Genomic DNA, 15212 nt, shown 5'->3' with positions numbered 1-15212 from the left:
TTCTAGTTAACTATATAACCCTGAGTCACAGAAGAGAGAAGGACCTCAAATTCAGTATAAAGTCTTTTGTAATTGAAACTACTTTTTTGTTTTTAATTTAATGCTGGGTAATATAACAACCTATGGTGATATAAATGTAGATTTTTAACAATTTAAATTTACAAATAAATGCAAATCCAATTTAACAATTGGATTTACATTTTGTTGAAAAGGATGCATAATTTACTGTCATGGGGCATGGAATACATCACTGCTGACACATTAACTTTTGTAAGATTCACTAAATCTAAATTTTTCACATACGTTTCATTAAATGCATTTTTAGTGAATAATTAATAAAAAATAATAAATTAGTAATCAACACCCGGGCAAAATATATTGTACAGTGTGCGGAATTTTAGCAAGGCAAAATGTACATTAGCAAAAAGTGAGCATATTTTCATATGACTTCCGTGAAAAGAGCATAACTATAGGCTACAACAAAATCCCGGCGCATCTTGAGGTATAGGCTAACGATGGATGTCTCCACCCCCACCCCTCCTCCGTCTGCGTCTCTGCGGAGCGTGATTGGATTAAAGTCTGTTACCCTTTCCCCTCTAACCCGGTGATGCTGGCTGTTTCCTGCTTCTTCCTCTATCCAACCGCTGCTGCTGGTGATTTGGTGTTAGTTGGGCGCTGTATCCACAGCGAGACGCAGAACGAGGACGCCAGTGGCTTTTCACGGCACAAACCCCGAGACAGCCACTGTATTATCCCATCCAAAATCACAGCAATGCGCAGGAAATCTAGGGTATTATTATGTTTCGCTGTGCTTTGGGTTCTAGGCATAGCATATTATTTATATTCGGGGACAACGCTGAGTCGAAAGGTAGGTTTTTCTGTTCGCTTCATGTTGCATGCTGCTGGATCGGTGCTATAATAAGTTGTTTGGGGTGACTGTGTCCAAATATTTCGTTTGCGGATGAATGAGGAAAAACAGTTACAACGGCGAGAGAACCAGCACGTTTAAATAGCCAACTGAGTGGACTCACAAAGATAGTGTTATCGTGCTGTGATTTCAGTGCGAGACTATCAAATAACCGCGTTTGTTTGAACTGAATTCAGAGCTCGTTATGATAAATGTGCGTGTTTCTAAAAGGCGCATTTATTCCAAAGTCGCTTTTAAAAGCTTTGATACGCCGATGATCTTCTGAGCAAGAGGAGCTTTAACTGCTTGTACAAACACGAGCTTTTCTATTGTGAATGTTACAGGGCTGTGTTAAAGCTACGATTAATACAAGTTTTTCAGTTTTGCAAATTTGAGGGCTAATATTTAGTCTGAGGCTTTTTGCTGGTGGTAGGAATATGTTTTTTTTTTTTCCGTGACTCGAATCTATTGAATTTGTTCACTTAAGATTCGTTCAGAATCTGTCAGGGACGCTTTCTTGCAGTTAACGCCGTTCCGCCAGTAGGTGGCGACACAGAGTATGCTTGGGTGTGCATGAATCGTTGAATCGGTCACAATAAAAAAAGTCACTCAATTTGTCTAATCTACTGAATAATGAGATCTATAGAGTTGGTATTAATGTGTTTAGTCGTCATTACGCATATCTGAAGCGTAGTGATATTTAATACAGTTAGCGTGAATGTACAAAATTTCCGGTAACAGTTGCCTCCAGTTAATTAATTTAGCTGCACAATAGCAGTATAGTATAGTTTTTACTATTTACTGTACTTTGGTATTCTTCTGTCTACCTACTGGGCTAATAAATCATAAGTCTCACTCATTATCGTGGGTGGATTTCAGCAATGGCGGGTAACACAGTCACTCCCACTAGCCACTCCAGTCACTTCTGTTTCTTCAGTGGAAAGATTGGTTTTGTTGATACTAATTTAATTTGATTGGTGACAGCCCTATATTGTCTTATCATATTAAGTGAAATTATCAAAATGTAAGAATTTGATTTGAAAGCTGATGCATGCATTTAATACGGTTAGGGAAAATGCTCTTTAAATAGGCCAAAAATGACCCGGAAATCAATTTAAATAAATTTTTGTATGCTGTATTGAGTCATAAAATATAATTTCCCAACAACAAATTTGTGGGCAGTGAAAATGCTGAGTGGCTAGTAAATTTGGAAAACCACTAGCCACAGTGGCTGGTGTCCAAAAAAAATTAATGCCAAGCCCTATATACGCTCCACTTACATACTCTAATCTGATTTTATGGGTTGATACAAACAGTGAAAAGTCCCAGTGCATTTAGACTGTACTGCGTCTCAGCACTGTTTTAACACCACCACAATTTGTCGGTCATATAAAGAACCATAATCTTCCAAAAAAAAAGACAACAGATTTGCATTTACAGTAACTTTTGAACTCTAGAAGCTGTATCTCCTTAATCATCACTTGACAGTAGTGTGTACATATTGCACTCAGTTTTGAGGGAGGGTGGTGTACCATGAAACCACACTTTTTAGTAACATACCATCTGTCTCGAAGGAAGTTTGCTGAAATTCCTTTGCTCACAGGCAAACATTCAGCTCGTGTACTTCCCTTTATATTAAATGACACGTTCTGTCTGGAGGTTTTGTTGTGTTTCATGCTTTGTTTCCATAGCTGTCCATCAGCCGCAGTCAGCCAACTCATTTTCTATTGTGAGTGCATTTGATATTGTGATCAAGGCACAATGAGGTGAATGGACCACTGCACATTTGGGAATTGCTCCCTTGTGGCACACTGAATGTACATTACTGAATGTAACGCTATTGTTTGTAGTGTAGCATTGATCATAGTTTGTTGTTCACAAGTCGTTATTGTCCTGTACTGTGGACCGAAAAGGGAAATGTTGCATGGCTAGAATAGAAATATACTGGACTTCAAAGACTTTGCTGTTTAGCTAGTCTCTCAACTGGTTTATTGCTGCTTTTATCATATAACCTTATAATGTATGAAGATGGCTGCTTGTGGATCTGTTTTTAAAGCTTCATGTAGTGTAGCATAAGCAAGTGGCTTAACAGCTGGTTAGCGCTCCTTCATCTGGCTCAGAGTACTTCATGTTGAATCCTTCTCTACATTGAACGAGACATCGATGCAGCTTGTGTTCCTTTATAGCCTTAAAATTACTCAATGAATTCATTTTATTGAAGATTTTAAATTGACCTGACCTTTGCCTTGTCCTTATGCATTTATTTCTGTGAGTACTGTGCTAGTTATGCAATAGATTTTAAACAGATGTGAAAGATTGTGTCTCAGCGAGGAAATGAGTTTCTGCAACCAGCGAGGGTGGATGACAGCCCCGGGATGGTGGGGTTGCACAGATGCTCATCACGGATTCTAGTACCTCAGTTATGCAAGGGTCAGATTATGAATATTTTCCCTATCGGATTGTTTTTTGGAGCCACGGCTGGCGTCGGATGCGGGCAGGATAGGAAAACAGGGGGCTTTTATCTCCACAGAGAAATGCGTTTGATCTGATATCTGCTCCACAACACAATTATTGACATGCTGATTGTTCTGCTCCTGTTGGCAGGATTACAGTGGCGGTGTTGGGATGGGGCCGAACTGCTTTCAGTCACTTGTTCAAATCAAAGCTTGTTAACATCAGGATGAACCAAAGCGCATGACCGATTCAGTCAGCTCTCACAAAGCTGTGTGTGTGTCTTCCTTTTTTCTTTGTTTCTCCCTTTGATACTGAAGGAAAATAAGCCATTTGTGTCTGATGAGTGTCATAGAGATGAATTTGTAGCGAGAAATAAAAGCGAAGCAGGGGCCCTCAGTTTTTTGGTGACTGTGGGTTTCTTTCAATTGCTGGAGATGTTCAGCTAAATGCTACTATTTTGAGTAGAGTTTGACCGATAATGATTGCTTTTTTTTTTTTTTTTTTGGGTTATTGATGACGATATTTTAGAGAACAGGGTTGCTGAAATAAAGCTTATCTACATAGCTGGGTTTCCATCTAAAGTTGTGAATTGAACTTATGTGCAAAATTGCATATCATTTCGCATAAAACATTTGCGAACAAGCACCGTTTCCATCCAACGAGTCAAAGAGAACAAAAACGTCACTTCCTGATAAACTGGCACTATAAGTCACCAAAAGAAGTAGTAGAAGCCACTGAATATAATTACTTTCATATATAATAAATTACTTGCGCCTCAGAGCGAGCAGACGAAACAAAGTAAATGCAGTCATTGCTTTCGGAGGTGGATGCCTGCTGTTTGGGAACACAGTTATGGGAGGCAATTATACAAAAATACTTTTGGCAACAGACTTTGCTCGGGCGTTTCAGAATGACCATAGCAACATTTCAGTTGCTGTGGAACGAGAGCGGTTCACTGGTTAGTCAGGTTTTGCCATCCCATAGCGCAAAGTCACATGACTTTTTTGATGCAAATGGAGGAATTTAATTTGCAAATGCGTTATTCACGTTAACTCCTCTTTGCACAAGTCAAGAACCACCTTAAGTGAGCATAAAAACTATTTTGCTTTTTGATTTTTATTAGAAATTTGGCATTTCCATCACTCGTTTCTGATGCGATTCTTCAAAATGTGCATTAAAACAGGGTGATGGAAACATAGCTAATGATATCGCACTAATAATTTAGATATTAGACAGAACTACACAAGGAGTGTAAAATAATGAAAATGGAGAATCTGGACATTGGCGTTTTCAGCAATGTCAAAATAAATGCTTTTGGGCTTTGGTGATTTGTTCAATTGACTACTACTTTTAAAAAGATGGAAGACCAACGTTAGAAATTGCAAATGCCAAAGAGGCTAAATGTAGTGTTTTGGTATCCCTGTCAGTTTTGTGTGGAAGAGTGCCCTGGACGTTGATATGAGGTTACATTTTACTCACCAGAAGGTGAATTGGGTTTTAAATTTGAAGTGCAGTATTTGAAGGCTTCTATCTCTTCCCTGATATGCTGTCTGCAAAAACTCTATAGCCTTGAAAATATGATGCTTTTGTAGCTCTTTGCCATGGGATGTTTTTCTTCCTCTTATCTACCAGCTGAGCTTCAAAAGACCTCAATATTTATTGGCTTCTTTTAAGTTGGTAACTGGATTTCACAAGATTGTTTCGTCATCTTGTTGATTCAGAATCAGCAGGGTTTAATTCCTGATATTGAATCAGTGGCTTATGTTTTAAACGGAACCAAGAGTTGCGGATTGACTGTGTAAGAGTGCTTCCTAATGTTTTCACCTTTGATATGAGCAGACAAAGTGTATATGAGGCACGTTGCTTCTTTTATGACCTGACCTTTGACAGGAACATGGTTATATGTATCCATAAAGGGTTTTAAAGACACTTCACCTGAAAAGAGACTCCTCTCTCTAACTTTGGATGCAATGGACCTCAGTGGTCAGAGTTCATCGGTTAAGGTTTATGACCATAGAATTCCTATTTCTCAGTTCACTTTGTTTTACAAGGGCTTTAGCTGAAATAGTGAGAGTGAATGGGTGAGACTTAGTCATGAAAAAAAGACTTTTGTCCTTGTGTTATTAGCAGGGCAAGTTATATCTTTTGAGATGGTTTTAAGATGAGAAATCTGTAGTTAATGCAGAAACTAGAAGTTATGTATTTGTTTGTAGTCTTGAATCCGGCTCAACATATTATCCAATTATAATTAACAAGGTATTAGGGATGTGCAATATAGAGTGCTGTTGGAATAAGTCCCAAAACCTGGAAATTAGTTAGCATAGTACTGCTTCTGTCGTTCCAAATTTGGTGTATTTAAAAAAAAAAAAAAATTAACATAAACACATTGTGGTATCCAATTCACAATTATTGCTGTTTTTAATGTTTAATTTTTAAATGTGTTTTTTTATTTTTTAATCAAAAATAGAATTTTGATTGCATCCGAGTTATAACTCTAGGAATTATATTATATTGAAGTCCTGCGTTTTAGGCCAAATGTGATATTTTACTCTGAAAAATTACTCCATTACAAAAGACATGAAGCATAGTTTTTTTCCCCCCACAGTTGTTGAAGTGATCTTGACATGCAGTGTGATTACCTTTGAAAAATTGTCTTATCCAACGATTCAACATTTTTACTGAGGTCTTTGGCACCAGAGATGAATTTTCTGTAATATTTGGGAAGATAAAGGTCTCTGTGGGGATTTGCAGAAATCCTTTTCAATTCTCCCACAACTGCCTGTTCAGTTAGGGAGTGAGATATGAAAAAATATATATATCCCTGCTTACCACTTCAGTCTGTAACCACATTGTCAGAGACAATTTCTCTAATCTCTCTCCTTAGAACAGGTTTTTTTTTTTTTATCCATTCATGCTTGATTCTAGCCTTGTAAACTAAAGCTACTCTGCATGTTCTCATTAAACGGCATACCCTGGTTGTTTTTACAATAAGATTGAGTCTGTTTGAGTGAACAGTGGAAGAGGAAGGACTATTTGGGTTCCAATTCAGGCTCACCCAAAGGCTTGTCAGTACATTGGCTGTGAGCCAGGAGGCAATGACAAGAGGAAGTGAAACGTGAATGGCAAAATCCATAAAAAGATAGGATGAAATATGCACTTGCATAAGAAAATGAAGATTAAAGACCTGGAACTTGCATCTTTGGACACCTTGACTGCCAAAAGGTCTGTAAATATTACATAGAGGTGAAGAACGGTAAGCCTGTTTACCCAAAGGGCCAATGTCTAGGGAAATGTATCTCCAGCTGAATGTGCTATTAGAGAAAATCGATTATCCTCTGCAGAGTAGTCATCTTTCTGTGTTTTTCACATTTAGTTTAGTCATCAGTCTCTCATGTCCCTGTGAAATACGTATGAGCCACTGCGAGACGTATATGAGTGCAATGCAAATGAGAAGAAATGAGCTTTTGATGTTAAGGGTCATTCATTCTTCAACAGGGTTTAGATACTGGATCTTCCCCTTGTGGCAACTCAGTGACATCATTCTGTGGTGTTATCTTTTATGATTAACACAGTCAGCTGCCTTATATTGGTCCATAAAGGCTTAGATACCATAAAAAGAGAGTGTTTTCACTGATTATAGGATTCTTTGCAGGAAACACAATTAATTTTTTTTAAGTAACCACACTATTCAGTGTTACTTTGCCAGCTGAACTGTATTTCCTATGACCATTGTTCTTTAGTCGCTCAAGATAAAACTAGCAGGTAAAACATGTAGACTATGCTTTTTTTTTATTTTTTTGGGAAATTTCACTTGTCGCGTTTGTAAAACAAAAAGTGCATTCTGTGTGAACTGTAAGATACACACTTTCCCTTTTATATTCATGTGTGTTTTGAAGAGGTCATCGGATGCAAAATTCACTTTACAAGTTGTTTGAACATAAATGTGTGTATGTCCATCCTATAATGATAAAAATCGACCCAGTGTTTTTTTTAATTCCTATTTTAAAATCCCCTTTCTCAAATCAGGCTGTTCTGAGGTTCCTGTCAGAATGACGTAGTCTTACCTTAGACCCGCCCTGAGTGAGCTGTCATCAGTCCGCCATTGTGTCGACTTCGGTGCAGGGGAAGACAAGACTGTCTCTGATTAAGCGATTTGAGATGTTTTGTTTTTGGATGTAATAATGAACATAGCAGTTGTCATTTACTTCCGACATCTGAGCCGCTGAAGACGCAGAGGATTAACGTTACTTTCGTTTTGAAGTGAATGCGCCGATCCCCAATCTGCCTAAATACGTCAATGTTCGTGCGATCCCCAATCTGTCTAAATACGTCGATGTTTGTGCGAATCCCCGTGTTCGTGCGATCCCCGATCTGCTTAAATACGTCGATATTCATGCAAATCATTTGTGATCCAGCTTCATCTACAGAAGTGAGTATAAGGGTTTTTTATGAATTTTTGCAAATTGCCTTTCCTAATAATGTGCTAGTTAACCAGTTTCGCGGCTAAAGTAAACAGTACTGTTTGTCACCCCACGGAAGAGAGGGGCGGGGTCAGCAGAGCTCATTAGTATTTAAAGCAACATGGACTAGAATGGCTTGATTAAAAACAAAGCTGATTTTGACATGGTAAGAAAGGTGTTTTTTTTACAATACCATTGAGAAATTTAACCAAAGTAAGTTATAGACTTTTCATTAAGACCCTAAAGAATCATATCAACTTGTGGAAAATGGGCATCTGATGACCCCTTTTTTAATCTGATGAATAGAAATTCCAGGCACATTACACATCAACTACCACTTTACATAAATGATTGCCCTTCATCTTTTTGCTTTTAGTACTGTTGGCAAACTAAACATTGTGTCGTGATAACACATCTCTTTGTTTTATCACTCTTCTGCTGCTTCATCTCCAAGACAAAACAAAAACGGATAAGCACTTACTGGCTCATACTTTGAGATATCTGTTGTGAAAGCAGTTTAGACTTGTTTTTAAGCCTAGTTTCCCACAAGGCAATCTTAATATGGAGAGTATGGAGCCTATAAAGGCAATATCTGTATTCTCTGAAGGCATATGTAACTCATGATTGTCTTACGTTATCACGGAGTTCAGCCTTAGGTCAAAAAAAACTTTTTTTTTTTTTTTTAACTTCTGAGGATGTTTGTCCTGTGGTGCCTGCTGGTTCGTGCTGGGTAAGTTTTTAAATGATCTTTCTTTCTGAATGAGTAGATGTAACATTGAAAAATACAGTGACAGTCTACCTTGAAGATCTATTTAAAGATCAAGATATAATTGACTGTGGCTATTTAGAAGATTTTGCCATGAGCAACATAATCCCCCTCCATCCTTTTAAAATAGAGATGAATATCAAATGCAGTCAAGTGTGTCTCATTGTTCCCAATGTTCAAGCCTAAAGGCAGCTCTCTCACAGTTAGAGTGTGAGGACTTCAAAGAACCCATGAAAAATTAACAAAAAGTTAATTATTCTATTTAATATCAGAGAAAAGATTCCTGATTTCATTGCCTGTGTTCTCAGTGGTGCTGTGATGTTGTTGTTAATGATGATGTGTCTTTTAAAGAGTCGTTTAGAGACATGTTATTCAGTGCCATCGTTAAGGATTCACAATATATCTGCACTATATGGCATATGGGTTACTGATATTTGTGAAATTTTCATTTTAAAGTAATTTAATTTATCAATTTTGGTTGATTGCATATTTATTAGCTAGGGTTTTTTCTGCTTCGATATATTGTTATCTCTTTAAATGCTATGTTAAATATTAATTTCTAATGATGTGCTTTTTTATTTATTTTTTGTATTAAAAAGGTACAAAGTGAACACACAACTTTTGATATTTTGAAATGTGTAAATTCTGTATTAAACTGTACTCCAAATAACCATTAAGTTCAATTTTCCTATATTATAGTGGGGACATAATTTTTCTCTATTTGTTCTAGAAGATTTAAGAATACAATAAATATTTATTTATCTTTTAAGTGGTTCATTATCTTGAGATTCCTAAATTTACTTGTAGAATACTAAGCATTCATTATAGTTTTTTAGTGTTTTAATTTTATGTTTTAAAGTATTATAGAGTTATGCTTTTGTATATTTGTAGTCACTTTGAATGGTAATCCTGTATAGTACAACTGATTTTTTTTTAATTCTCACCGTCACTGTTTGTAGAAACCAATAACACATCCCGGGAATGAACATCCGCTTTGTGTCTACAGCAGACACATCTGCTCTGTCAGCTTGTTTAAAATATCGTGGCATGTTTCCCACATAGATTAAACAAAGATAGTCTATGAGCGCTGACTTGTTTAGATGATATGTAAGGGCCCGGTTCTTCACATATCGAGATGTATACACTACTGGGAAAGCACTGTGAATATTGCCAGAGGGCATGAACGTGTTGAAGATGAGGATTTCTTAGCCAAGTGCTTTCAGGCTGTTTGCCGCCTCGGCATCTCAGAGAGACCAATAGACCAATCAAATTATAGCCATGTAATTTTAATGATCTCAGGTTTTTGGATAGCCTCCAGTGATTTATCATCATATCAGCAAAAGACTTTACAATGCTGCTGATTAAAAGCTACTTTCATGCCATGGGAAGCTACATGCACACCTTGCACTCAACGTACTTCGCTACCGAACCCTAAAGTATCTTTGTTTCCCTTCACAAAAAGTGATGCTTTCATTGGGACTTAAAGAAAGTTCACCCCCCCCAAAAAAAACTCACCCTCAGGCCATCCAAGATGTAGATGAGTTTTTCTTTATCGGAACAGATTTTGCGAAATTTGGCATTGCTTGCTCACCAATGGATCCTCTGTAGTGAATGGGTGTCGTCAAAATGAGAGCTCGAACAGCTGATAAAATCCTAATAATTCACACGACTCCAATCCATCAGGTAAGGTCTTGTGAAGTTAAAAGCTGGGTGTTTGTAAGAGGAATAATTAATCATTAAGATGTTTTTAGCTTCAAACCGCTGTTTCCTGCTGAAATGAGAGTCCTCCGTCGTCTGTCCATAAAATTGCTTTCTTATTTTTGGGTAAACTATTCTTTTGAGATCCAATATTTTACTGATTAGTAGGCATTTTCCCTAAAAACCGGTGGGAAAACTTCATCAGTACAATGCTAAGTGTGACTGGTGAGCTGGTAGATTATTCTCACCAGATGTTTAGTCTGTTTAACATTTGTAACTGCCAGCCGATGTTCACTTGCTCCATAGCTTCAGTTTGGCCTACAAGGCATATAGACGAGCGCCACAGTCACAGAAATGAGATTGAGCCACAGGAAGTCACCATCCACTCCATCCAGAAATCGACAGCAGCAGTGGACTTGAGTCACTGAAGCCCTGCTAGATTTGTAAGCTTGTACATGGCTCTTGTAGCCTGATTGAAAGCGTTTATTGAAAATGGCTTTCTATTTTTCAGGGCGATCATGTGCCTCCTCAGACGCACTGTATAGTTGTGGTGCTTGAACTAAATTGCCTTTATTGATGCCACAATGTATAATTTAAACTATACAATTTAGTCCAAAAAGTTTCTGCACCACGTTTCAAACTATATCGAGAATGCAACAGTGTAATCATTCTCGTGGCTTTGTAAAGCTCAGAAGCATCAATTACATGCTAATTAACATGCAGTGGAGGGCGGACGGTGCTCAGAAACTGCCGACTGCGGTCCCTTGTCTTTCAGCCTAATGTTACCTTTCATGCATATGCAGCAACAGACTCCTCAGAGAATTTTACCCCTGTCATTTCAAAGACTGAAGATAAAAACTTTGACTTGTTTTTTTTTCTCTCTTATAAATTCTCTAGACTCTCAAGGGCAATTTAATTATTGTAATTGTTTCACTTTAACCATGAAAGGCCTTTAAGTGCAGTTAAATGCAATTGGAATTCAGTCATACTAAATGCTGGAATAAACTACATGACTTTTTAAAATCTGTACGCTAAGGCAACTTTGTTAATGGTTACAGAAAAAAGAACTGGGAATTATGCAATAAACGACTGAGGGTCACACCCTACCAGACTTTCAAGTCTTAAACACTTCGTCCAACTGAAGTCATATTAGTCAGTCGTATTGTATCAGTCTCTATTCCCGAATGTGCCTACTTCCCTAGTATATAGTATTCCAAAAACAGCATGTGAAATGAGAAGATTGACTGAATCTGTAAAACACTAGGTGAAAAGTACCCAGAAATTAAAAGACATCATGTTGTTCCAAGCTTGTATGACCTACTTATTTCTGCAGGGCATGAAACAAGATATTTTGAAGGATGTCTTTGATTTCATACTGGTTTGGAATGACATGATTGTAAATGATGACACAATTTTAATATTTAGGTGAACTGTCTCTTTAAAGGTGTGATGTAAAAGAAGTGGTTGATTTAATGGAGGCAGATCTGAATGTGCGCTTGCAGTCGATTGCAAGAGAGTGGTGGGGTTTTTGAGGATGAAGTCTTTCAAAAAGTTTAAGTTGTCAAAAAATGGTTACAAAGTCAAAAAGACACATGTATGGATATTTTGTTCATAATAAGATTAATAACATATATTTATAAAAAAATAAGGCGAATTACCCTTTCATGCTGACTTGAAGACTGTAGCTTAATTTTAACTAAACGTGCCCTGTGTGTCTTTTAACTAATAAATCTTTTTTTGACTTAAGACTGACTTGGTTAGACCTGTTTCCATGTCTGATTTAAATGAGCAGGCTCTCATTTGGATATCTTGTTCGGTGCCACGCCAGCTTTGCTTTTAGGGAGGTGTTGCATCCGGCAGAGGTTCACTGCTTATCTAATTATTTGCAGGCACATCCTGAGCCTCTGCCAGATCTGTGGCTTCCATGAGTGCTCCGCATGCATCTTCATTACCATTACAGACCAACCAATAAACCACTTTGCTTGGTATAGCTGGCCTCTGTCTGTTTTTTACCCTGACAGTGCCTGAGGGCTCTGATTGTCCCTCATACCTGTCCCGTTTAGCTAATTTACATACCTTTTTAATGAAAGGTGAACATCTGTGCCGTGAGTCATCCCACCTGGTCCAGATCAGTGAAGGACACAAGCTGAGACAAAGAAAATAAGTTGTTCATGCTTTTGAATTTAAAAGCCTTGATGCAGGGAGTTTTGCTGCTTGTTCAAAATGATTTGCAAGTTAAGGTCAATCAACGGCATTTGTTGTATAATGTTGATTTACTAGAAAAAAAATAATTTCATTGCCTTTATCTTTTTTGAATAAGAGAAACAATTAAACTAAAGAACTTTAAATGGAAGTAAACAGCAGCAGTATCTAGAGTTAGGTTTAGGCTAAATTGCGATGCTTATTAATTTATTTTTATGGCTTTCTATATAGTCAATGCATATTTCAATTTTTAATTTTTTTTATGATTAGCTCTAAAATAATTGTTTATTTTTTGTAAGTGCAACCTAAACTGAATATTTGGGAACCAGTCATCTGATGTAACTGATGTTATCACTGATCTGTGAGTGTTGGCCGTGCAATGAGGCATGTTGTTGTTAGTAAAGGCGTACGAAGCCTTTATTTTTGCATGGTTTTCATTGTTCGACATTCTGAATGGATCCAGACAACAAAGAAGACGATTTTATGTTCTTTTGCTGATTCAAGACCAACCACCTATTCATCAGGTTGCTTCACCACCCTTCTTGGTAACCTGGGAAAGCTGTGCCATTGTTACTGGGTTTACAGGCTTTACCAGTAGTGCTGGGCTATACCGGTTTAAATGGTAAACCTATATGAATTACACACACGGTATGAATTCTAAAAATACAAGCACACCGGTACACATGGTTAAGCAACGCAGACAGCATGATGAATTGAGCGGAGATTCCTGTTAACTGCATACACCTTTGAATAATGGACAAAGAAAATAACACAACTAATGCTTTAACTGGGCAAATAAACCAACTATAAACAGCCGTTAGCTGAAGCCAGAGACACCAAAGATGAACGCAAAGAGGAGAAAATACTGTAGCAGGCAGCACAAGATCACTGCTCGTGATGCGTGAAATAGAAGATGTGATAAGAAGATTTAGTATCTTAAATACTGATTTGTGTTGGGGGGTTTAGACGAATGTGTCTTTGTGGGAAACTGACTGTCTTAGGAAAATTTTAGATTGTATTTTCTTATAATATGTGTTAATGTAATTTTCATCAGCTGCTTTGTTTACAGCAGTAACCAAGGAAACGCTTTATCGCTGCTGTTCCATAAGTGCCACCTGCTGTCAGAGAGTGAATCTGCATTTTCATTCAGCCCGGCTGCTGTTTCTGTTTTGTGCTGAAAGGTTTTATTTAGCATAATTTCTCAAAGCTAAGGTCATTCTGTTTTTGTTTTAAATTTTGAAATTATACAATGTAATTGACATAACAAAAACACATAGGCCTACTATAACGTAGCATGTTTGTTTGGATCGTGATTAAAACGCAGTGGTTCTGCAACTGTTTCATGCAAATCTGATTCATTTAAAGGCACAAACCATGAAACCGCCAGAATCCTTAAAAAAAAAAACTATCTTCATGACCATTAAATTGCAAGTAGTTTTATACCAGACAAGGTTATGGAAACAACTCAGTTGTGCTGCCATGTTATAATGTTTAAGTTATATGAATGTTCTATACTTCACTGTAAAAAAAATTAAGGCTTACACTTAAAATTAAGGCAACCAGCTTCAGGAGGTTGAGTTTTCTCAACTTGTTTTAAGTTTATACAACAGAAAGCTGAGAATCTCCTACAAAAATAAGTAGAGAACTCAAAAATTAAATGCCTTTAATTTTATGTTGGCTCAACTTTTTTTTTTTTTTTACTGTTGTAGTGGCTATAAACCGTTTGTCTTTTGAATTGTTGACTTGCTTTTAGTTTTATTGTAGGTGCTTCACTGAAAAAAAAATAATCTAAGCAATATTTCAATTATAATCTAAATTACACTACAAATGCTGTCTATTGAGCTCAACTTGCATTGAACCCAGAACGTTCATTTAAATGATTATCAGCAAATGGATGCTTTACATGATGAGTCGTAGTGGGCAGTTTTGTGGTTTTTGTATTATCATTCTTGCAGTTAGCAACATAAGTGAATTAAACTTAAAAGGTCATTGACAAAAAGAGTACATTTCACCAGTTACACAGTGTTGTAATTAATGTTTTTAAGAATTCCCTAGCTCTACTAAGTAAGCCTTAGCATAGGTCTGAGACAGATGGGTGAAGGACGATGGCGATGGTGAACTGATCTCAGCAGCCTGTAGATTGACACACCGGGCCTGCAGGGCAGCCTATTTGCACTTGTCTCATATACAAAGTGACGGCCTTCTGGACGCCCAGTGCAGATTCACAGTCGACAGCTTCTCACCTTTTTCCGGAGCAGTTCGCTGGCATGTCAGTGAGAGGTAGTCTAATTCTCTGACAGGATGCCTGATTTTGTTTGGCATAATTTTACTCTCTGCATAACAGGTTTCATTTAATCTTGATAGAGGGAGCGTTGCTGAAAAATAGTTTTGGTGGTACTGTACTCACCAAGAGCTCTCTGTCTCCTTCATTATGATAAGCTATGATAAATTGTCCTTATTTACTCAGCCATATGTCATTCCAAACATTCTTTCTTCTACAGAGAAGATATTTTATTGTTATGGTCTGTAGAATGAAAGTACTTTTATTTTTATTTTTTTGGCTGAACTGTGTCTCTAAGACCTTTTAACCTTAGACTTTAAAGACCCAGTCTCACACAAAACACCTGGCTCCATAGTATAGAACAGCACTGCTGTTATTTTACTCTACAAACACTTTGAATGTCATTACTACCATATCTATGACAGAGAGTTCAATGCACCACTT

General features: G+C 37.3%; 1 protein-coding gene across 1 annotated transcript in view; it reads left to right on the top strand.

The window, feature by feature from the left end:
• The first annotated feature begins 666 nt into the window (after positions 1-666).
• The window catches only part of LOC306882737 (polypeptide N-acetylgalactosaminyltransferase 2), a 78290-nt gene continuing 63744 nt past the window's right edge, over positions 667-15212 (top strand). The window contains exon 1 of the mRNA XM_079437589.1: positions 667-868. Within this exon, the coding sequence (XP_079293715.1) occupies positions 773-868 (96 nt within the window). The 5' untranslated portion in view covers positions 667-772. The remainder of the gene's footprint in view (positions 869-15212) is intronic.

This window comes from Barbus barbus (genome assembly GCF_936440315.1).
Source record: "Barbus barbus genome assembly, chromosome: 16".
Classification (NCBI taxonomy): Eukaryota; Metazoa; Chordata; class Actinopteri; order Cypriniformes; family Cyprinidae; genus Barbus; species Barbus barbus.
Note: the sequence above shows the minus strand (reverse complement) of the source record. Positions and strands in the feature narration are given on the sequence as shown.